The sequence below is a fragment of the Argopecten irradians genome, chromosome 13 (assembly GCF_041381155.1).
Source record: "Argopecten irradians isolate NY chromosome 13, Ai_NY, whole genome shotgun sequence".
NCBI classification, from domain to species: Eukaryota; Metazoa; Mollusca; class Bivalvia; order Pectinida; family Pectinidae; genus Argopecten; species Argopecten irradians.
Window position 1 is genome coordinate 7,354,774 of NC_091146.1, and position 24,865 is coordinate 7,379,638.

The window sequence follows — 24,865 nt, forward strand, 5'->3', positions numbered from 1 at the left end:
AAAACCGGACGGGTGTTCTTTATCATAGTAAGTATTTTTCTTCTTTTTTAGGAACAGGAAGTAATTGACATATATTACAGTGCTATAATTTAATTAACCTTTCGTATTCCTTCTAACATTTTGTACAGTTTCATATAGGCAGACTGAAATATATATAAACATTGAATCCATTTACGGAATTAAAAGTGTGGGAGGACAGGTGTCTAGATCAAGAGTGATGTGCTTATCGCTATGAATCAAGTACACCTAAAATACATAACCTTTTATATCATTCAAACCAATGCATTTATAAAAGAAATCGTCAGACAAATATACACTGCAATATAAAACATCAATACTCAAGTATAACTACATAGAGTTTAGCTAGAGTTGGACGAAAATATGTCCACTTTAAACCGTGTTTAATGACACATATTGTATATTGATTCGAATCTATTGGGGTATGACGTATCAACAGAACTATAAATCACTACTTCCTTTTATAAACCACTTATGACTCTTGATCTTTAATATTGTGACAAAGTGCAGGCTATACTGAGACATCTTTACAATTTAAAACACCAATAGCCATGTACTTCAGAATTTAGCTTTGACAGAACAACACAGTGTAGTGTAAATTAACAGCGAAATGGTTTAAGATGAGAATAATCTATGGTACTTATTTTTCGAAACAAAGTTAAAAAAAATCAAAAGTGTTTGCAAAAGTTACGTAAGGAAAACACGATTTGACTGAAGTCTGCACTTTTGGTTTGAGAATTTGGGGCCTGGTTTGTGCTCCATAACTCCATATCATAAAAAAAACTAATATACTTTATGTAATCGTTATAATTCAATCCAATCCTGGGGAATTCCATTTTCCCTTGATGCAATCTTATGTCTATGAAAAATAATTATAACGCCGTTACAAATGATGATGTCACTTGTTATGGTATGGCGATAACAAATATAGATTTCTGAGCCAATAGAAACGGTTGTTACAAACAATACTCAATGATGATATATGTTCGAAACTACTAAGTTGTGAAAACTTGTGCCTTTCGTTTTTGCACGAGAATAACGTCAGATACCACCAGCATCATAATACCCGGAAATGCGATATTGTACAGTTGTGTGACCGCACAACGTTACACGATGTGCGGTGTGCGCGCGATGTGCGGTCTGTGCGATGTGCACACCGTCTGTGCGGTCTGGGCTGTACATATGTAGGAACGGTGTCTAGGCGATAGTTATCGTGTTCGATATAATATTGAATTCAATTTTATTGAGTAAACATGCGGAACGATATCGATGATGGGGGTTTAATGCTACTGAATTGAAGACACGATAAATCCAAAAGTTATATACACACATGTATAAATGATATCCATAATATAACAAAAATGCATTTTGTTTTGTTTTGTTTCCTTGACAATTTACGTATTTGAGGCTGCTACACAGTCTACTGTACCGGCTAATTAGGCCTTTACAAGTTTAATATACTACTTATTAAAGTAACACCTTCAAACCATATTTTGTATTATTTACTTGATCAATGTTTAAGTTTTGAAATTTATTTGTATATAAATATCTATAACAAATCATATAAATCTTTTAAAGCGGGACAGCTTTATTAATTATATATATACCAGAAATGTATATAGTAGTATATTATCTAAATATCTTGTTTTACGTACGTTCATTCAGGTATTCATATACTCTCTATACCAGACCTGTTAGACAAGTATGTATACCTGAGCCAGGATATAGGTTAAATTGAAGCAATTCATGACCAGAGGGCAGAGGGCAGACACCACTAGCTATATACACATACATGTCCGTATACAATGTATATATACTGTACATGTAGGTAGCTAGTTTGGGGTGGCGCTGGGTATAAAGGGAGCCAAATGTATAAAGGGAGCCAAATGGTTATTGTATAACGAAATGCAGTCGATTTTAGCTATATTCAGTTTTTAAAAGAAAAGACGTTAAATTTCGTTTTAGTTACATGTACATACTGTCAAAGCTTAAACGTGTATTATATCGAATGTTTATATTTTAACAGTGTCTCGTAAGTCTTTTAGACTGGACATTTTAATTCTAATATATTTTATTGTATGTTTGAAAAATGCGTGACACTCTAATAAAATAAATTATTATTATTATTGTATATATGTAGTATAAATTTAACTATTAATAAACCCTCTCCCTTTCCTGAAAAAAATAAATAACACACAAAAAAGATACAAAAAAAATGTGTACATTATCTTCATTTTGAGAAAAAAAATTATATCAATTATTCTCAATTGAAAGAATAAACGCAATTTGATAAAAAGTAGCTATAAGTTTATTATTATTATTTGAAACAAAATCACACATGGGGTCAAGTAGACTTTTCAAAATTAGGTTATACAGGTCTTAGCCGTATCACAGAATGCTTGTTATCAATTGAATTGAATGCTATAACGGACCCCCTGGTGTTAAAGCCCCATAATGTTTTGGGGTGAAAAAATATCGTCATAAAGTACCAAACTTTGCTGAATAGTAGAGCATATATCCTTATGAAAATATCTGCTAATAAAAAATGTCACACATTTCCATGTTTTTAAAAAAACAATAGAAAACCCCTCATCGGAGAGGGGGAAATCCGTACTTCCGCCCCAGAGCCAAAGCAATCTAGTACGCATGCGTAGGCACAAAAAAGTGGAATTTCCCTAACAAACTTCTACATCGTGCATGGCGAACGCACTGAAGACTCGCCAAATACGTGTCAGCGAACACACATGGGTCCGTTGTTCACCACGTGCACGTTCCTTCAAACAACGACAATTAAGCGGTCAAGTTGCATTGCTTGATCGCGATCGACTGCACGTTACGATCCCACGCATTCCACGCGTGGACCTACAAATACATGTTGTACATGCATGTATTTACATGTAGTTTCTGTATAAAACTAGGCTAAAACTATTCAAAAAGTGTTTGTTCTTGAATGGAAAGCAAGCAATTTAACAAAATTATAATTGCAATGGTATTTGCTGATCTTATGTATTTTGTAATAAAGATTTATAGATGCCTATAGGGTCTAATCTAGCTTTATTGAAATGTACATCGAAACCGAACACACGTTTGTGTACATCGAAACCGAACACACGTACGTTTGTGTTACCTGATGAGGCCTCCCACGGGATGACTCGCCAAACTCGTAAACAAATGAAAGTAAACACAAACACGCCATGTCGTTACCTGCTATATAGATATACATACATACATACGAAGTCTGGAAAGCCTACAGGTTCTACTCCATCGCAGACCGATCGCGAACATGTACATGAAACTTAGACAAGTGTTTGAGACAACAGGGTCAAAGACGATATCGGCATTATCGGATTAATCAATGACAAGTGATCATGATCATGAATTACTAACTGAGTACATGTACAATCCACATTGTAGCAAAAGATCATTATTATGAACTTTGTAACTACTACATGCAAAAACATATATACATGATATATGTTTATGCTACATATAAAGATACATGTATTTGAACCACAGGTGTTTGGCTCTATAGACTTTTTTCTCTCCCTATATATATACATGTACAAATGTATATGTAATACTGTGTCAATATATAAAGAGAGAAAAAATGTCTATAGAGCCAAACACCAGTGACTTGCTCCACAAATCGAACTTTTCCTATGAAAACAAATGGGCTGAATGCTAGCAAGGACATAGTCAGAAGTAAGTTTGATTATGTGTATAAAAAAACAGGAAAAAGGAAGTTGAGCTAAAGAAAAATGGAGTATAATTCAAGTAGAGCGGGGCTGTAATTGTTGAATCAAGTATACAGCCTTGACATTTTTATTAGACTATATACACAAAGATGGGTGGAGTTTTGCAAAGTAACATTACCATTTACCATGATATTTTCAGCAATATGGAATGGAAATATCTCTACTGGTTTTAGAGTTATGCTCCGGAAACCATTCGTACGGACGGACGAACGGACGGACGGACGGACGGAACCCATTTGTATATCCCCCGCCAACTTCGTTGGGCGGGGGATAATAAACATAATTCACGTTCAGCGTAAAATGGAATGCACACTTGTGAAATTAGAAATATTTCAGTTTCAATTCCCTTTTCCTTTTTACTACGTACATGTAAGAATTACGTACCGACGGCAAATAATAGTCCACCAGGTAGTATCAAGGGTCAAAATAATATATGTTGTGTCTTTTTAATGATGAAACTCCAATAGTCTGACAATATTTATATCCCCTTAGTTCCCTCTAATACTGACGTTTGTACTAATATAAATGCGAGTCTTTGATTAGTTTAATTCGCTCCGTGTACATAAAATTGTAGGCCTATATTTAAAAATGCCCATACGATAATTAGGACTCATGCACCTGGTAATCACTACTTGATGTATATTATGATCCTTTTCTAAATACACGAAACGTAATCGAAAAACATTTAATCAGTTAATCATACTGAAATGAAATCTCGACAGGTATCGGTATATAGATACAACATACAGATTGATGTATCTCGACTAGCGTCGATTCCAGTGATCTTTCATCTATATGTACATGCATGTACTATCACATATTTCATAGACGAATATCGTTATAAAATACCCAAAGAATAAATAGAAAGCAGTTACAAAAAATGACACGGCCACGTGTTTATATTTGTACGATAAAATACCCCATATGGTGCCCCATGTACGCATTTCACTATTTGCATCCACTATTTTTCGATTAATACGTATTTTGTATTATGCTTTATATAAACGATATGTAACCTTTGACAGGACACATTTATAGTCTGTGGAATCTAATATGTATCATATACTAAAACAATTATAGAACATTGTATTGCTCACCGTTTCCTCAAAACTGCCCTCTGTCTCGGCCATGCTTGTTTTGTTTACAATATCCGGGTATCGAACACATACGTATACACGAGGTATTTTTAACTATGCAAATCAACCCGTTCTATTTTAAGAATTCTTTACTAATTGATTATTGTGTAATTATCTTCATTGTAAAGAAACCAAATGAAGAACCTTTCATAAGGGATGTTAATGTATATTTTAGCAAAGTTTGGTGAAAGCATAATGGGACTTTAAAGAATATAGGTATATCTTAACTGTGGCGCCTGACTGATCATCATCTCAGGTAAAGTGTCACCTTCTTAGGTGGTGGGATGGGGAAAAAGGGAAGAAAAGGGCCCTAGGCTTATAAGTGACTGTGTGCCTATAATTTACAGTACACTAGTCATATATATATATGCAATTTCGTAAATGCAGGTACAACGTAAAGTACACATATATATAGTGTATCAGTGCATGCAACAGACTTTTTTACCAATTACACTTTTGAATAATACACATGTACATATATCGACGTTTGTTTGTTTGATTAATTAACGTCCTATTAACAGCTATTGTCGTCTACGTATGTAATATGATATTGTATGTGTATGTGTAAACACTTATTAAACAGATCTACACGTATTATTAAAATGTCTGTTGACAACATGAATTATATATAACACTACACATTATTTTAATGTACATGTTATCACTTTTAGTTAATAATCTTCTAATAAATGTACACAACTTGTGCTTTATTTCAATATAGATTTCATGTTTATATATAATATATAGAGATATCGCTCAAACTGACAATGCAATGAATGAATTAAAATTAAATGTATATCAATCAAACTATATTTCAAATATTATGATAAAATATTACGTGTGTAGAAACATATGTTTAAACAGAAATTAAGTATTAGATTTATATATCACTGGAATGACAGTACAAGAAAATAAGACTCGTCAATACGGTCCGTTTATAGAATGATTTCGCAAATTTGATTTGACCGATCGTCCCGATCGCACAGCTGTGCGGTACGGACCGCACAGCTGTGCGATGTGCGATCCGAACCGCACAGCTGTGCGCACGATGTACATTGTATGCACGATGTGCGCGCGCAGTTTTTGGCACGTTGTGCGGTCACACAACTGTATAACCACTGGCAGACTAATTTGCATGCAAACATATCGATGGTAGCATTGAGCGGGATTTATCACAGAGGTATATGAAACATTGTGTCCTGAATTGTAACCGTTCTCTACGTTATTTTGAGGGTAACAAGTTCAGATATTTATCAACCCGCCTCTCTATTTACTTACTACAGTAGAAGTATATTATGAACACCTCATTGTAATTCAGTGGTATAAGATACCATAGTCCTGACTATTAACACCAATATCTAGGAAACGAAATTGAATGATGTATTGCTGTGTTGGTTTAGACTTCTACTTCGTACCTTACAATTCGAAATGTGTCTATTTCCCTGTTAACAAAAGAGGCGGAGAGGGACTACGATCACGATTTATTGATAACAAATAAGACGTATTTGTGTCCCACTTTTACTGTGGTATTTACGAGTCAGATCGGGTCAACCACCCTTTATCGTTTTATTGCGCCTGCTACGGATATCGGGTCACGTAAGATCAAGGTAGGGGCTACTTTTTATTTTACCTGTGGGACAAAAATCCATAATTGCCTGTATCTAGATGGCAGTGTATCTATAATCCATTTCCAAACGAATTCGATATCAATATCAATGTCAATCTCAATATCGATTTCTATACCAATGAAATGTATATCTTGACAATGTTCTTTGATGATTTAATGGTTGAGAGAATAGTTATTAAAATCATAAATCATTGAAAATATGAACATTCAATTAAGTATACCATTATTTCAATGATAATAAAAACGAAACAATAAAGAGTTTTACCAGGTGCAATGGAATTGTTTACCGATATCTGATATACAGGCATTAATGTGATAGAAATGATGGAGTGATTAGATTGTTACCAATCCGATAAAAATGTAAATGCAAACTTCTAAAAGTATCATAAATTTGAAAACTTTCAAATGTTTTCTGGAAAACTATAATTACTATGACATTTCTTAACATACCAATATTTTTGTAGTACTTATTAAAAGATTCGTCTGTATGTTCAATGGCACTCATGCCTACATACACTGTTTCTCACTCATATCGTGTACCCCTCTAACATAAATAGAACAGCGATAGTTAATCAATTTAAGTGATTTCTGATTTCACATAAACGATTTATATTGGCTACCGATCGTGTACCTGTCATAAAATCTTAACATAACCCATATGCCTATCCCAAATACTTTTAAAACGGGTGTTTTAGAATTAATTTTCGCGGTTTGCCAACACACTTTTCGCGATGGATACACCTTAGCTACACAGTTCAAACATCCACAGATATTCACACGGGGAAAATGTTCGCGATACAGTAAGCGCCGTGAAATAAGTGAAAAATTTTCTTTCGGGTATTTTCAGGTTTACATTAACTAACAAATCATTTCAGGTTCCAACAGTTGTAACAGTTGTTTCAAATGTTAATAGAAGGCAAGAAAAACCTTATTTGAAAATGAATTAGTAAAATTAAGATCTGATCACAAATTATATCGTCATTTTACTGTTCATATCCATGTTGTATTGATATCATGGGTAAGAAAGTTATTTATCTATTACGCTTGGTACTTTTTTACCACAAACAACCTTAATTAAACAATATATTCGTCCAGACTATGAAATACCAGGCGTACAATTCCATTCTTCATGAGAGGACAAAGTTATTTCGGGAACTGGATAAAAATAATCATAAATTCAAAATAGGGAGAAGAAAACGAAGATTCTCGGCCTGGTTCCTTCTGATCGTCTGATGTGCTAGGGAAATTCAATCATTGTACGAGGTTAATAATTGATGTATTAGGCGCGCGTGTTTCTACATTAATAAGCGCGTGACGAGCACGTGACGGCGTGTGTTATATATGGTAGATTCCTGTCCCTATATAGACATCGTAGTATCTATAGATACATTTGCAATGCTGTCAACATCTACATGGTTAAATTAATAAGCTTCCGTCTTAATATGGGCAGGGAACACGTAATGCTGGGAACTAGAATACCTTTTATTCACATTAGGAAAACTCTAAGTAGAAAGCGTTATCTCATCCAAGAATAATCACAAAGTCGTTACAATGCTATCCTATACGACAAAACCTGCTTTCAGGGATTAATTATATCTAACACGCATGTGGGCTTGATAAATTGTATATTACATTATCGGTGTAATATCAGGAAGGGGTAAACAATTAGTTATAATAAAATAATTGACCACGATTTCTATGTTCGATGTTAAGTATTTATATGTAAAATTGTATATAATCAAAAGTTCATGTGACTTGACCTTGAATGTCAGCATGGTATTCCATTAATCACGAGACTATAAGGACATCCGTTAAACAGTCACGTGAATCACTCTCGATCAGATTCCTCACGTGCATGTTACATGCACAAGAACCAAATGGGCGAAACAGCGCGGTATGAATTCCGAAAAATAGCGATCGCAGAAAATAATCTTGCAACAACGCTAATTAACACAAAAAAAATGGATCGAATCAGTGCGGAATGTAATACCGCTTAAAATGTTCGTTCGTTTAGGCGATCGCTATTTCCTGAACGTATACAGTCGTAGGTCGACCTCTCTAAGACTTATGTGTCGGACTTGTTCAATAAAAAGCATTATCAACCCACAAGTACATGTTGATGTTAATTAAAATTACCCTGAAGACAAACGTGACAGATAATGGCCGATATAGCGGGATGGGTGACATCTGCAGAATAATGTTTAATATAAATCTGAACATGAATTAACAATATCAATTAATTACTCCATGTAAGGGTTATAAAATTTAACGTAATTCGGTTTCTATTATCTTCAAATGTAATGAGGTGCGTTTATGTACTCTTCTCTCCTGCTTTCTATTTTTTTCATTTCTAAAATATTTGACTTGAAATGACTCATGAACATGTAAATTCTTGGCACATGCTACATCGCAAGCCGGAGGTAGAGGTTTTGTGGTAATAATATGTTGGGATACACGTATCTTAATTACTCGGCCACCGCGGAACCTGAAAAAGAAGTCCATTCATATCAACCTGCAAATGTTACCATTTCAAATGATAGTGTCAAGTACATATCAATTGCTACTTGATTTGTAACCTGATTAACTGTTGATTATAGGGATATTAATCTCTGATTAAGGTGGAATGTAGTGATAGATAATGATTATATAACATATTTATATCCTCTCGAAACTTTCGCATGAGAAGAATAGAACAGAATATAGTACCCATGTATGTTTGTTTTGAATGTTTTAATTTGCGTTTTCAGAGGATGAGACAAACGTAGATATAACTTGTGGTGATTCACACACGACGTATCAGATGTACTGATTCTTTGAATTCAGCATTCGCACAACATTCTACGTTACGTTACATATAGGCTATTGGTTATGGTGGTAGAGGAAAGTCAAAATACCGAGAGAAAGAAAAAAAACACCGATAACGAAAATCACGTGCACAGTTTAATCCTTACGACCAAATGTTGAAATATAAGTGTTGAAGAATATCAAGGACCCATGGGCCTCATACAAACATAAAAGTGTAATTGAAGAGATATGATCCAATACATGTTTTTCACAAAAAAAAAAACCTAAAAGAAAACAAAGATGATATACGATATACTGCAGCATTACGACGCAGTAGTCATTTTAAGTTAAGCAAATCAAAATGCATATTGAATTATCTTACTGGGATAAGTTAATATATAGTTTGTGGTATTTGATTATAATACTGATATATCGTGTTCAAGTGTCGAACATGTGTCGCAACAGTTATCCAAATGCCCTATCCACATATGTAGAATATGCGCAAAAATATTTTGGTTATGCCACTAAATATTTGAAACGTTGTAAAATATAAAAAAAAAAATAGATAAAAAAATTAAAGTAGTAAGAAATCTTAATTGTAGGCATCGATGTCACTATTTTTCAATTTCGTCGGGTTTCGGAATAAATGCAAACTTTTGTGTGAATCCGCGTAGAGAGCAAAATGTATCTCATAACCCGATGTAATTAAAAAGTAGTGACATCAATGCTTAAGTAGCATGCATTAGGATTATGAGATTGAACTAGGTACTATATAGTGGGAATAATCTGATGTATTTAATACGTAAGGATAAGTATAAATATAGTGATGGAAGGAGGGCGACAGTGATTACGTAAAAAACTCCTCTCTTGTTTTTACACAACTCGATCATGTAAGACTAGCAGTAGGCTCCAAATACATCGACCAACAACAACAAGAGCAGGGTACTCAAGGGTTAGCGTGAGAGATCTCAATAGGACCTCCATCAAAATAGGATATTTATTACATCATTTCACTGATATTTTTATGGAAATTTAATGTGATGCTTTATACTGAATTACACAGGCATTATATCTATTATGTCATACAATCATATGTAATTAACTTTATTGTTATGATGTCATACATTCATGTGTAATGACCTTTATTGTTATGATGTCATACAATCATGTGTAATGACCTTTATTGTTATGATGTCATACATTCATGTGTAATGACCTTTATTGTTATGATGTCATACAATCATGTGTAATGACCTTTATTGTTATGATGTCATACATCCATGTGTAATTACCTTTATTGTTATGATGTCATACAATCATGTGTAATGATCTTTATTGTTATGACGTAATAAAATCATGTGTAATGACCTTTATTGTTATGATGTCATACACTCATGTGTAATGACCTTTATTGTTATGATGTCATACAATCATGTGTAATGACCTTTGTCTTCACGATGTTATACAATAATGTGTAATGACCTTTATTGTTATGATGTCATACAAGTATGTGTAATGACCTTTATTGTTATGATGTCATACAATTAAGTGAAATGGCATTTTTTTTCATGATGTTATACAAATATGTGTAATGACCTTTGTCTTCATGATGTCATACAATCATGTGTAATGACCATTATTGTTATGATGTCATACAAGTATGTGTAATGACCTTTATTGTTATGATGTCATACAATTAAGTGTAATGGCTTTTTTTCATGATGTCATACACTCATGTGTTATGACCTTTATTGTTATGATGTCATACAATCATGTGTAATGACCTTTATTGTTATGATGTCATACAATCATGTGTAATGACCTTTGTCTTCATGATGTTATACAATAATGTGTAATGACCTTTATTGTTATGATGTCATACAAGTATTGTAATGACCTTTATTGTTGTGATGTCATACAATTAAGTGTAATGGCTTTTTTTCATGATGTCATACACTCATGTGTTATGACCTTTGTCTTCATGATGTCATACAATCATGTGTAATGACCTTTATTGTTATGATGTCATACAAGTATGTGTAATGACCTTTATTGTTATGATGTCATACACTCATGTGTAATGACCTTTGTCTTCATGATGTCATACAATCATGTGTAATGACCATTATTGTTATGATGTCATACAAGTATGTGTAATGACCTTTATTGTTATGATGTCATACAATTAAGTGTAATGGCTTTTTTTCATGATGTCATACACTCATGTGTTATGAACTTTGTCTTCATGATGTCATACAATCATGTGTAATAACCTTTATTGTTATGATGTTATACAATCATGTGTAATGACCTTTGTCTTCATGATGTTATACAATAATGTGTAATGACCTTTATTGTTATGATGTCATACAATCATGTGTAATGACCTTTATTGTTATGATGTCATACAAGTATTGTAATGACCTTTATTGTTGTGATGTCATACAATTAAGTGTAATGGCTTTTTTTCATGATGTCATACACTCATGTGTTATGACCTTTGTCTTCATGATGTCATACAATCATGTGTAATGACCTTTATTGTTATGATGTCATACAAGTATGTGTAATGACCTTTATTGTTATGATGTCATACACTCATGTGTAATGACCTTTGTCTTCATGTTGTCATACAATCATGTGTAATGATCTTTATTGTTATGACGTAATAAAATCATGTGTAATGACCTTTATTGTTATGATGTCATACACTCATGTGTAATGACCTTTATTGTTATGATGTCATACAATCATGTGTAATGACCTTTGTCTTCATGATGTTATACAATAATGTGTAATGACCTTTATTGTTATGATGTCATACAATCATGTGTAATGACCTTTATTGTTATGATGTCATACAAGTATTGTAATGACCTTTATTGTTGTGATGTCATACAATTAAGTGTAATGGCTTTTTTTCATGATGTCATACACTCATGTGTTATGACCTTTGTCTTCATGATGTCATACAATCATGTGTAATGACCTTTATTGTTATGATGTCATACAAGTATGTGTAATGACCTTTATTGTTATGATGTCATACACTCATGTGTAATGACCTTTGTCTTCATGTTGTCATACAATCATGTGTAATGATCTTTATTGTTATGACGTAATAAAATCATGTGTAATGACCTTTATTGTTATGATGTCATACAATCATGTGTAATGACCTTTATTGTTATGATGTCATACAATCATGTGTAATGACCTTTATTGTTATGATGTCATACAATTAAGTGAAATGGCATTTTTTTCATGATGTTATACAAATATGTGTAATGACCTTTGTCTTCATGATGTCATACAATCATGTGTAATGACCATTATTGTTATGATGTCATACAAGTATGTGTAATGACCTTTATTGTTATGATGTCATACAATTAAGTGTAATGGCTTTTTTTCATGATGTCATACACTCATGTGTTATGACCTTTATTGTTATGATGTCATACAATCATGTGTAATGACCTTTATTGTTATGATGTCATACAATCATGTGTAATGACCTTTGTTGTAATGAAGTCATACACTCATGTGTAATGACCTTTATTGTTATGATGTCATACAATCATGTGTAATGACCTTTATTGTTATGATGTCATACAATCATGTGTAATGACCTTTGTCTTCATGATGTTATACAATAATGTGTAATGACCTTTATTGTTATGATGTCATACAAGTATTGTAATGACCTTTATTGTTGTGATGTCATACAATTAAGTGTAATGGCTTTTTTTCATGATGTCATACACTCATGTGTTATGACCTTTGTCTTCATGATGTCATACAATCATGTGTAATGACCTTTATTGTTATGATGTCATACAAGTATGTGTAATGACCTTTATTGTTATGATGTCATACACTCATGTGTAATGACCTTTGTCTTCATGATGTCATACAATCATGTGTAATGACCATTATTGTTATGATGTCATACAAGTATGTGTAATGACCTTTATTGTTATGATGTCATACAATTAAGTGTAATGGCTTTTTTTCATGATGTCATACACTCATGTGTTATGACCTTTGTCTTCATGATGTCATACAATCATGTGTAATGACCTTTATTGTTATGATGTTATACAATCATGTGTAATGACCTTTGTCTTCATGATGTTATACAATAATGTGTAATGACCTTTATTGTTATGATGTCATACAAGTATTGTAATGACCTTTATTGTTGTGATGTCATACAATTAAGTGTAATGACTTTTTTTCATGATGTCATACACTCATGTGTTATGACCTTTGTCTTCATGATGTCATACAATCATGTGTAATGACCTTTATTGTTATGATGTCATACAATCATGTGTAATGACCTTTATTGTTATGATGTCATACAAGTATTGTAATGACCTTTATTGTTGTGATGTCATACAATTAAGTGTAATGACTTTTTTTCATGATGTCATACACTCATGTGTTATGACCTTTGTCTTCATGATGTCATACAATCATGTGTAATGACCTTTATTGTTATGATGTCATACAAGTATGTGTAATGACCTTTATTGTTATGATGTCATACACTCATGTGTAATGACCTTTGTCTTCATGTTGTCATACAATCATGTGTAATGACCTTTGTCTTCCAAGTATCATATAATCATGTGTATCTGCCCCAACTGGTCATATTATACTGACAACAGGCGGACCAGTCGTCCCACTCCCTTTATGCTCACCAGGAGCAGATATTTGTCATTTGTATAAAATACGCGTGTTGCGGTCAGGGGATACAAACGTATTATATCAATAGAACGTTAAACCCAATCCACGAACCTATAGCAGAAAATGGCTTTGGGCGTACATAGTTTGATATAGAAGTGATGTAACGGGGCGTAAATATATATAGACGTGTGATGTACAGCGAAGGTTATACATAAACATCTGAAATTCTTATAATAACATTAAGAATAAAACCAAACAGACCTAGGTAAACGTAGCCAAAGTAACCTTGAGCGTCTCTACATTGTGCTGTTGTATCATTGTATGTTGCATTGGGGACCATATACATGTAGAAATACTAGAGCAAAAATATAGACTTGAAAATCAAAGACTTGTAATTGCTCGCAAAACTATTGTGTAATTAAAAGACGTGAACGATTCGACGTACTAAAATTGTAGTAAAATAACTCCAGTCCTTCAATGAAACAAATGTGGCTGGCCAAGGTAAAATCAATTAAATTTACCCCAGTCTCTAATAGCAGTGGTACATGTGCTTAAAACAGGCGGTGATTCCCAACGGACAGTACACATAGAAACTTGATGTGAATGACGATGGTTGAGATAAGAGTTTGAGCGAAACCACATTACATGGACACGAATAGTTTACAAGTCCCTAATATACTAAAGTGGGGAGGAAACTATCTTCACGGCCTGTAGCCATGTCTTTTATTTTACATTCGTATTGCTATCGTGAAAAATACATTTAATATCATCGTAGGATTCATTTCTACGATGGCCGAGAGCGGCCTGCCATTATTTTCATAAAATAAAAATGTCATGACACTTTTTAATCGAAAATTGTCGGGCAAATATTTTGTTAATAAAAAATATGTCATGACACTTTTCAGTCAAAAAGTGACATGACATTTTTTACTCAATGAAGGTATATGGAATTTAACGGAATATAGGAGTATATTATTTCAGTTTTGCTTTTTCACGGTCATCAGGTTTTGTGGGATACCTTCTGATAGAACCGTTGTAATTAATTTGTCTGGGTTCAGGTATGCACATGTACAGCAGTACATTGTTTTATAGCAGTATTCAGTGTTTCGAAGACTATCCATCATGTACATGTAAATATAAACATCGCTGATTTTAAACAGAAACAAAATTAGTATCAATGTTTCTATGACATTAAAAAATCTTTTTTTTTTCTAAACTGGACAATGAGGTGTTGAAAGCGCCAATGTCAAATGTATAACAAAAAATTATAAGGTAAGCACTCCCCATTGAATGTAACACTATAAAGTACGTCAAATGGGACGCTTTTTACAATGCATATTGTCATTTCAGATGTAATTAACGAACATTACACTTGTAATTACTTACCGTAGAGCTTAGGGTACCAGACAATAAAAACTAACGAGTCATCCATGTGTAATCAATCATTACAGGAGACTCTGGTGGTAACGATACTAATTTTTTTTTCTGAATATAATATGTTTAATTATAGGGAACTATGTTACAAATTTCTTATTTCAATAATGTTACTAGCAGCACTCATTAAATAATTAAAGGTATTTGGATACTGAGTAACATTTCTTCAGATATACATTCAGAAGTAAAACGATAACATAGCATAACAAATTACACCTATACATGTACGCTTTGAAAGTTCAAATTTCTACTTTTTATTTTGTTAATCATCATTATATAAATATTATCCCATCCCATTGTCAACTCGTTTGGTATAGCACGATTTATGACGGGAATTATCATTTTTCCTATTTCCTATTGTGATAAATACTGTTGTTTGCCGCCATTCAGCAACTTAATCCTGTCAATTAAACCAGAGAACAGAACACCTTCGGCGCTGTATCACATTGACATTCCTCTCATTCCTTTACCTCACAGAGAAAAAAAAGAAAAAAAAAGCCATGGCACTTTTTGACTGAAAAGTGTACTTATAGAATTTTTTATCAAAAAAAAAGTATTTGCCCGACATTTTACGTCTAAAAGTGTCATGACTTTTTTATCTTATGAAAATAATGGCAGGCCGCTCTCGGACATCGTACATTTCCCTTCCAACCCTTCACTTTTCTAGCAGACAGCAATTGACTGCACGTATTTCCAACGGTCTTTGTAAAACACTTACGCGTGTCTTAAATGTAAAGTTTTTGTAATGCATGGCTATACTTACCCCCATATCCACTACAAAGAAATGTCACCTTTGAACAAAATGGCCTTCTATAACCATGATATACCAGGTCTTGTATATACATATATGGTTATTTAAAAGTCTCACTATTTAAAGACGTAGAGAATATTGGCGATGCTAAAACAGATTCTTTTGTGATTGATTTCCGATTAGTTCCTCGACCTTTCTAACATAGACCTCGAACCCGTGACCCAGAGTGGAAGGGTTATCATGTCAGACAGATCAGCCTCCACGCCTGGTAGGAGGGCTTGGAAAAGATCGCTGTCTTTTATTCTGATTTCTGAATAGTTTTTACTGAAATAGCTTGCTTTTGCAGTATTGCTACGGTCAGGATGACACAACTAATTTAAATGCGATTGACCCCTCATTTTCATGCGATTTTTTCTCTTTTAATCTTTCTAGAACAAATATGCTGCCATAGTGCATTTTAATTGCAATAAACAACTTCTATGGTATTTTATTAAATAGCATAGTTTCAAATATGTCTTCAAAAACTATAGCATGAACGTCTATAATTGAAAAATAATAATTGAAGGAATTGCCAGTGGCATATTTTAGTGTCCGTTGGGTAACTTAATTGTAGGATTTTGATTGAAATACTTTACAATTACCATTTTAAACATATAGTAGTATATATTTTTGTTACGACTTGAGTCTGGAAATAGCATACTGCTAAAGACGCCGACTGGAGGAAAACCTCGATATTCCAAAATCGGAAGAGTTATTATTTTCGTAGATTCTTGATCTTCATTACAAAATACATCTGTACATTCTATGTGAATATGTCTTAACCGTGTTGGTGACATTTGTTGCCTTTTTTTCTTTGCTTTTTGTTGCCAGCAATTACCAATTACATTAGCCTTCGGTACGGAGTTGCTAGAAGGACAAACAGTTGTAGTATAAGAGTTTATTATGGTGTATATGATCCCGATAAGAACAATCTTGCTACTGGACAAATGATATGTTTATATTGGTCATACCTTATTGGGTAATTAAACAAAAAATCAAAGACATTGATAAGGGCATACGGTGCAGATGTAACTTGGAGCATTTAATATATCACATGTTTAATGAGAAATTCCCGTAAGGCGGTGATTGTATATGTCTAAAACAGCACAACCTCGGGCGACAGACGGAGGCAGTCTCGTGTTTTGATATACCGGGCTATTTAATTAGTTATAATGATTACACTACCCCAGAAGGTGTGTAATATTGGCGAGCCCCGACGTCGTAAATCCGTAAATAAAAAGGCACATTGTTTTATTATACTTCGGCTGAAGTAGAGACGTCAAAAAACGTTCTGGTCAAAAGAGAGAGCTGACATCCTCAAATAAAATATAGAATACTTGTAAGGGAGTGTTTGGAGTGTACTGCGCTAGTCAGGCGAATGCCAATGTTGTGTTGTTAATATATTAAACACATCATCCTTATAATTGTGCACATTTTTGAATCACTTGACACGAAAACAAATAGCAACCTTTAATCATGAATGATGAGATTGTGTTATCCTAAAATGTACATTTCTTTCCCATATTATTTTGTCACAATGTGCAACCTTCAAAAACTGTATTAGCCAACAGTTATACCTAATATTAGTTCCTGTGCATGTACACGAAGTGATATACAGGCATACAAACCATCACTAGTTTAATACCTTATGCCACCTAGATAAGTTGATGTGATGTTTAACAATACGCAGGGATATTGCATCATTACCACATGAATTGTTGTCTTGACCCCGATACATGTCGGAACTTTTAAACAATGATTTTATGATAATTGTGCTTGACGTCTTGGCGTTTTACAATAATCCGGGCAATTGTAACAATGTTTGTACATTAAAAAAAACAAAAAACAAAAACAAAAACAAAACAAAAACAAAAAACTCCCCGATACAATGAGGTGTCACCTTTATAAAAAGCAGCACATGTTTTAATGTACGATTAAGATAAAAGTACATGTATACAGATTGACTACCTCCTGTCAGCTTATTGTTTCGTGGTTTATATTTATTTTTAATAATTAACTTGCAGTCATAGTTTATGTTTGTGTTACTTAGCTGTTTTCTAGACACCAGGGCCCATTTGTTCAAAGGGTGGTTAGGAATAATTTCTGGTATTATGAATTTTATTAATTTTTGATAGATTTTTTTAAGAACCCTAGGTTTTATCAGTTTAACGTCCTAATAACAGCCAAGGTCATATAAGGAAGTGCCAGGTTGTTGGTGGTGGAAAGCCGGATAACCCGGAGAAAAACCACCGATCAGCGGTCAGTCCATCCTTTACTTATTTGCTGAGTTTCGTGAAGATATGGTCACAAATTTTACGGTAAATGAGAAATGATAATTTCATTAATTATGTGGTTACGCTCATCATCCATTTACAACCTAGCCCAGAAAATACCAATAAACTTTTACAAATAGTTCTTGTTTGGACTAAACAAGTTTAAGTTTGTTACAAGACAGTATATACTGTCATTGAAATACCACACACGTTACAGTGTCGAGTGAGACAATGACGCTACATCCATACAAGGATATTGATTGTCATCGAATGTTACAGCAGGCTTGTGCTGTTTACACTTCCATTTATTAAACTATAAACTTTAAAAATCAGCGTATAATTACAGTATTACAAATATATATCGCGACTAATTCCGCGCTCCCGTTATATATGTTAGTAATAATTAGAGACTGCCGGAAACGAAAGGTCATAACCACTTAAGGTTCCTGACTTCCATTCCAAAATGTCGCCCAGAATATCATGTATGATTATCTCCTTATTAGGGCCGAGAATCCGGTGTTCCATTAGGCTTGATTTCACGTATATTCTGGCATTAAATCAAGCTTACATTTGAATCAGATGAAATCTTGGTCCCGGTAATGATTTGTTCATATAAGGCACACGTCATGTTCGTTCTATTCTACCAAAGGCACAAAATTGGATGAAAGTTTGGTACAGTGTGTGATATTTTAGGAATTCCTCGGATAAAGTGCCGCACGAAGAATTTTTCAGCAGTCCATACAGATATGATTTCAAACCAATTCTTGAGCGAGTGAGGTATAAATACTGAAATTAAAGCGACCCATTTTTGTACACGTAACAATGCAAAGGGTCAAAGTGTTGGCTACTAATCCATAGACAGTATTAATGACCACGCCAGTGGAATAATTACTAATATAAATCCTATAAATATTTTGGTGTGTACCGATCGTTGTGTTACATAGACTGAACATTACGTCTAATACTCCTGTACACTCCGCCGCCTCGTAAATGGACCATCAAATATTGAACAGATATAAGGGGAGGGCATGTACATGTATAGGCATGTTGCCTGTTGCCTAACTCCGACAATAAAATATATATAAAATGAAATAAAAAAAAAGATATTGAGCAGGATGACAAATCTAACAGTTGATGTAATTACTCTGGCACAAGGGTCACACCAATATGTGACTGCAAAGCGCCACAATCCCCTTATAATGCTGCAGTCACAACATTAAGTTAAAACGCAGAAGTAGTAATAATGAGTAACGATAGAGCACTTCAGTCACAGTAAAGAGTCATTGTAAACTAAATTAATCTTGGGTTTTAATGACCATTTTGATTGCTTTCGATAAACATTTTCTTTATCACTCAATAACACCAAAAATGACGCAGCTAGTTGTATCGTCGCTGATACAACGGCGTGATGTTTTCTTAAAGATGCTTCACAGTAGACAAAGCATAAACGATACTCATCATTTGAACCCTAATTGGTGATACATCGTGTATTTATAAGTCTAATTAACACACAAAAATAATATGAAATAATTTATTTTGTTTTCGGTGCATGCACAATCATTACTTCCTTCCATGTAGGATATAGTTCCACGGAATTTTGTCGGGATGCAATTAACTATTTTTGATATTTATATATTTAAGTAAAATTAGAAGTTCAAACTTTTCAATGGTGATAATGGTGTAAAGTAAGTAACTTTTGTAACTGACGAGAAATCCTAAATCGTCTGCTCCTGTTTTCGATAGTTAAAAAATTACCATTTGTCAGAATCTTTATAAGAAAACTGTTCTTCAATTTGAAAAATTGACAATATTACATTAAATTATGAGGATAAACTTGAATAGATTGTTTCGTGTCGTGGAGTTATAATATCGCTCCGTCTATGCTACTCCCACATTCCATTAAAGTGCACTCATACTTTCTGTATATTATCTTTCACGACATAGAAATTTAATCAAGTTCATCCTTAAGTCTAGAAAATAAATAAATGCGTCATCAAAGAGTTGCCTACGTGCAATGCAATCATTATAAAGGCACATACGTTTCTGTATATATTCACAAACACAGATGTCGGTGTCTTGTTAAAATATAATTAGAACCAGAAGAACAATCTTCCATATCGTCACTGTTCCATGACATCACAAAATCGATGCACTGATAAAAATCGATAATGGATGACATTGTTCTAGTGTGTCCCTAGCTGAAATATTGTAGCTCAAAAGAATTTTAGATAGAAAATTATGTCGTCTTTAGAGCTACATTTAGCGCCTTTTACTGCAAATGGAGCAAAGTAATGATAATGCAAGCCACTATTAAAACGTCTGTAAGCATTTTATCATACTTGTTTGATATCTCCCACTTACTAGGCAATAAAACTAAACCGTATAAAATATCAAATTCTCAACGAGACATTATTTCTTTTTACATATACATGTACATATGAAAGTCTTTCTGAAGGGAATTTATACGGCAAGTGTAAAAATTGTTATTTTCTTGTGAGCAGGACGGTAGATATTAAGAATGTTAGTTTTCTTTGTTTTGGACAAAAGTAAAATATAAATGCATGTATATGCATAGAATAATTGGAAACTTACAAAAAAGTATCGAAAGTTGTGACCGAGTGATTTTGGTCCACTAGGACAAATAGGTACCGTTTCGTACCCGGTCGAAAGGTGCAGTATGAAGGGTACTATATTAGTTCTAGCGTGTCCCAGAAACCCATTCTCAATGTTCATGTGACATTAAGCGACCGTGATTCCATTCATGCTGTACTATTAATAGATCATAAAACCAGATGTTCAATCGAATCGCCATCTATCTGATAGCATGATAACGTTTTATCACGGAGAGTAGAAGGTTTTTTTTCTTCTAAAATTGGAGTAAAATTCTATATCAAAGGGTCACTAAAATATAAGCTGTTCTAAAAAGGACACATCAAACCTGCAGGAGGAAAGTACGTACATCCGGGTGCTAGATTATAAATGATGCACTTTACCATGTCATGTGATACGCGTTATATTTCCATGAAAACTACTTCCGTGATTGGCTTTCTGGGAGTGTATTTTAGTACACTGTATTTAATTTCTACATATATCTCTCTAAATTCATATTCACCTCCTTTTAAAGTTTTGTTTTACAAAAGGGTTCTAAAAGTTGAATGCTTTGGTTTAAAGTTTTACGACAGCAGTGGATGACCTGTTAATATCTCAATTGTTTACGTCACTTTATTTTGAGATTTGACTCTAGTGAAATGTGAGAAGGACCATAGTTGGCGTTAAGAACAGTGGTGAACGTTCTTGAAACACATTTTTTTTTCAAAGTAAATTTTTACTGTCAAAGTTAAATTGCTGAGTAAATTTGCGATCCGAAATTCGGCCCTATTGCTGGAAATGTTGCTGAATATATTTCCATTATGCATAATGAGAAGATATTCAGTATAATTAGCAGTGAGAACATTCAGCACTGTTGATATGCCAAACCATATAGGAGACAAAGAATAAAAACAGTAAGCATTCCAACACAAACAGACGTTCAAAGAAAGTAATTATTAGATGACTCAGTCCTTAAATTATATATCCTGGCTGTTGGTGAAACATAAAAAGCAAATTTCAACCAACTTTATGAGAGTAATAACACATAAAGCTGTACAATTAATACGGCTTCAATGTACCGTTTCTGTTCTATATTTTCAACAAAAAAATAGTTGAATGGTATTTAAACTATCATCGAGGTATACATAGTACTCAATTACAATTGTTACAAGGTAGCTTTTGTTCTGTGAGAATTACATATTATACGTTTATATGTTTGGTTGTTTCAGACACGACATCACTAGACAGATTATCACAGCTCAGACAGACCCACTCACTGTTACTCAAGCTCCTAAAACACATCAACACATACTCACAACAGGGGCCGCCCAACGTCTACGTGGACACTTCAATACTGGTCAGGGGAGATAACTCCATAACAAAACAGGACACGCCATACGACGGTACGTATTACCATAGCCAGTGACATATATTTGAATTTCTGTAAAAGCTATAAAAACATCACATAAATATATATTTTATGATAGAGGGAATGATGATCTTACATGTCTTATTTCAACATGAAACGTGTCAACTAGTTTTAAAGCAACGATAATTAAATCAGAATTATTAAAAAAAACGCATTTGAAAAATGTTTATAAAATAATTTATTAACGAAATTTATATATTTTCTTATACTTCGTTTTATTATCACTTCTATTATTTGCGTCAGTGAGACATCGCATTGTTCTTTTAATAGACGTACCCATTCAATAAACCTTTTTGTCCCTATTAAATCACGAATGACGTCACGAATTAATCGAGAATTTCCGTGATGTAAATTATACGTTTCAATGCCCTTTCGTGACTGAGACTAGCTCCACCTGTCGGTGTCTATGATTAAAAACTTCCCGTGCGTGGTGGAAACGAGGCTGGCGGTCACGTCCACTGCCATATTTAACATGTCAGGAATCTACCTTACTACATCTTAATGTACTGGTTAATCTCGTTTGAAATCACATAAACATTGTCTGCTCGCATAAACGATGCTATATTTACCATTTATTTTCTAATCCGGAATATTGGTCTTACTCCGAGTCATAAATTAGAATTTTACAGGCTTAATGGCGATAGTATCAAATGATATGTCAGAATATCTAGTCCTGATCGGTTCGGGTCATTGATTGGTATCACTTAGACCTATTTCATCTTCGATTGCAATTACATGTCTTCATGTATAACAGCCAGACTTTTCGTTGGATAGAATAAATTATCGATCTCTGAAATCATCCGCTTTGTTTGGCATACAGGTAGGGAAATAAATAACGTTCAATACAATGTACATTATGTATATGGACTTTATTATAACCTTTAGTAAAATCAGTTATTTCATTTTTGCAAAACGATTTGAGGATAGATTAAATGTCATTTGGTTCCATCGTGATTAAAATTTTATTTAGTTGCAGCTTTATAGCACATTGTGACATTTCGGTCTTGTCACGATGTTATTGAAAACAAATATTCCGTTGTTTTCGTTGATTTTGTACTTGTTAGACATTTTTTTTATATTCACAAATCGTAGTCAAATTACTGTCGTTTTGATCGGTCCCTGTTTTGTAATTTCAGATAGAGGCCAGAAGAGATCCGAGAAGCGAGACATGGGAATCATGCCCCCGTGGCGGGAACTTTGCCGTCTGGCCGGTCTAAGGAACTGTCGCGGGTACCGCAACTAGGTTCTAATTCTAATAAACATATCACTGTGCCTTCATATTTATCGTCCTTTATTACTGTCACATCGTAACGCTAGATGGCGTTCACTGAGCGACACCTATCGGGGCATATTTATCACATCGTAACGCTAGATGGCGTTCACTGAGCGACACCTATTGCGGCATATTTATCACATTGTAACGCTAGATGGCGTTCACTGAGCGACACCTATCGGGGCATATTTATCACATTGTAACGCTAGATGGCGTTCACTGAGCGACACCTATCGGGGCATATTTATCACATTGTAACGCTAGATGGCGTTCACTGAGCAACAGCTATTGCGGCATATTTATCACATTGTAACGCTAGATGGCGTTCACTGAGCGACACCTATCGGGGCATATTTATCACATTGTAACGCTAGATGGCGTTCACTGAGCGACACTTATCGGGGCATATTTATCACATCGTAACGCTAGATGGCCTTCAATGAGCGACACCTATCGGGGCATATTTATCACATTGTAACGCTAGATGGCGTTCACTGAGCGACACTTATCGGGGCATATTTATCACGTTGTAACGCTAGATGGCGTTCACTGAGCGACACCTATCGGGGCATATTTATCACCCTTGCAATCACATCGTAACGCTATATTGCGTTCAACACAGTACAGTTGCATCATAATATATATATATATACTTGATCAAATAGGAAGGCAGAGCATTATAATTATAGATCACTGTGCCTTCATATTTATCGTCCTTTATTACTGTCACATCGTAACGCTAGATGGCGTTCACTGAGCGACACCTATCGGGGCATATTTATCACATCGTAACGCTAGATGGCGTTCACTAAGCGACACCTATTGCGGCATATTTATCACATTGTAACGCTAGATGGCGTTCACTGAGCGACACCTATCGGGGCATATTTATCACATTGTAACGCTAGATGGCGTTCACTGAGCGACACCTATCGGGGCATATTTATCACATTGTAACGCTAGATGGCGTTCACTGAGCAACACCTATTGCGGCATATTTATCACATTGTAACGCTAGATGGCGTTCACTGAGCGACACCTATCGGGGCATATTTATCACAT

General features: G+C 34.1%; 1 protein-coding gene across 1 annotated transcript in view; it reads left to right on the forward strand.

Moving 5' to 3' along the window:
- LOC138306142 (uncharacterized) overlaps nt 1-23,802 on the forward strand; it is a 34,669-nt gene extending 10,867 nt beyond the window's left edge. The window contains exons 3-4 of the mRNA XM_069246527.1: nt 22,331-22,504; nt 23,667-23,802. Of these exons, the coding sequence (XP_069102628.1) occupies nt 22,331-22,504; nt 23,667-23,773 (281 nt within the window). The 3' untranslated portion in view covers nt 23,774-23,802. The remainder of the gene's footprint in view (nt 1-22,330; nt 22,505-23,666) is intronic.
- The last annotated feature ends 1,063 nt before the right edge of the window (nt 23,803-24,865 follow it).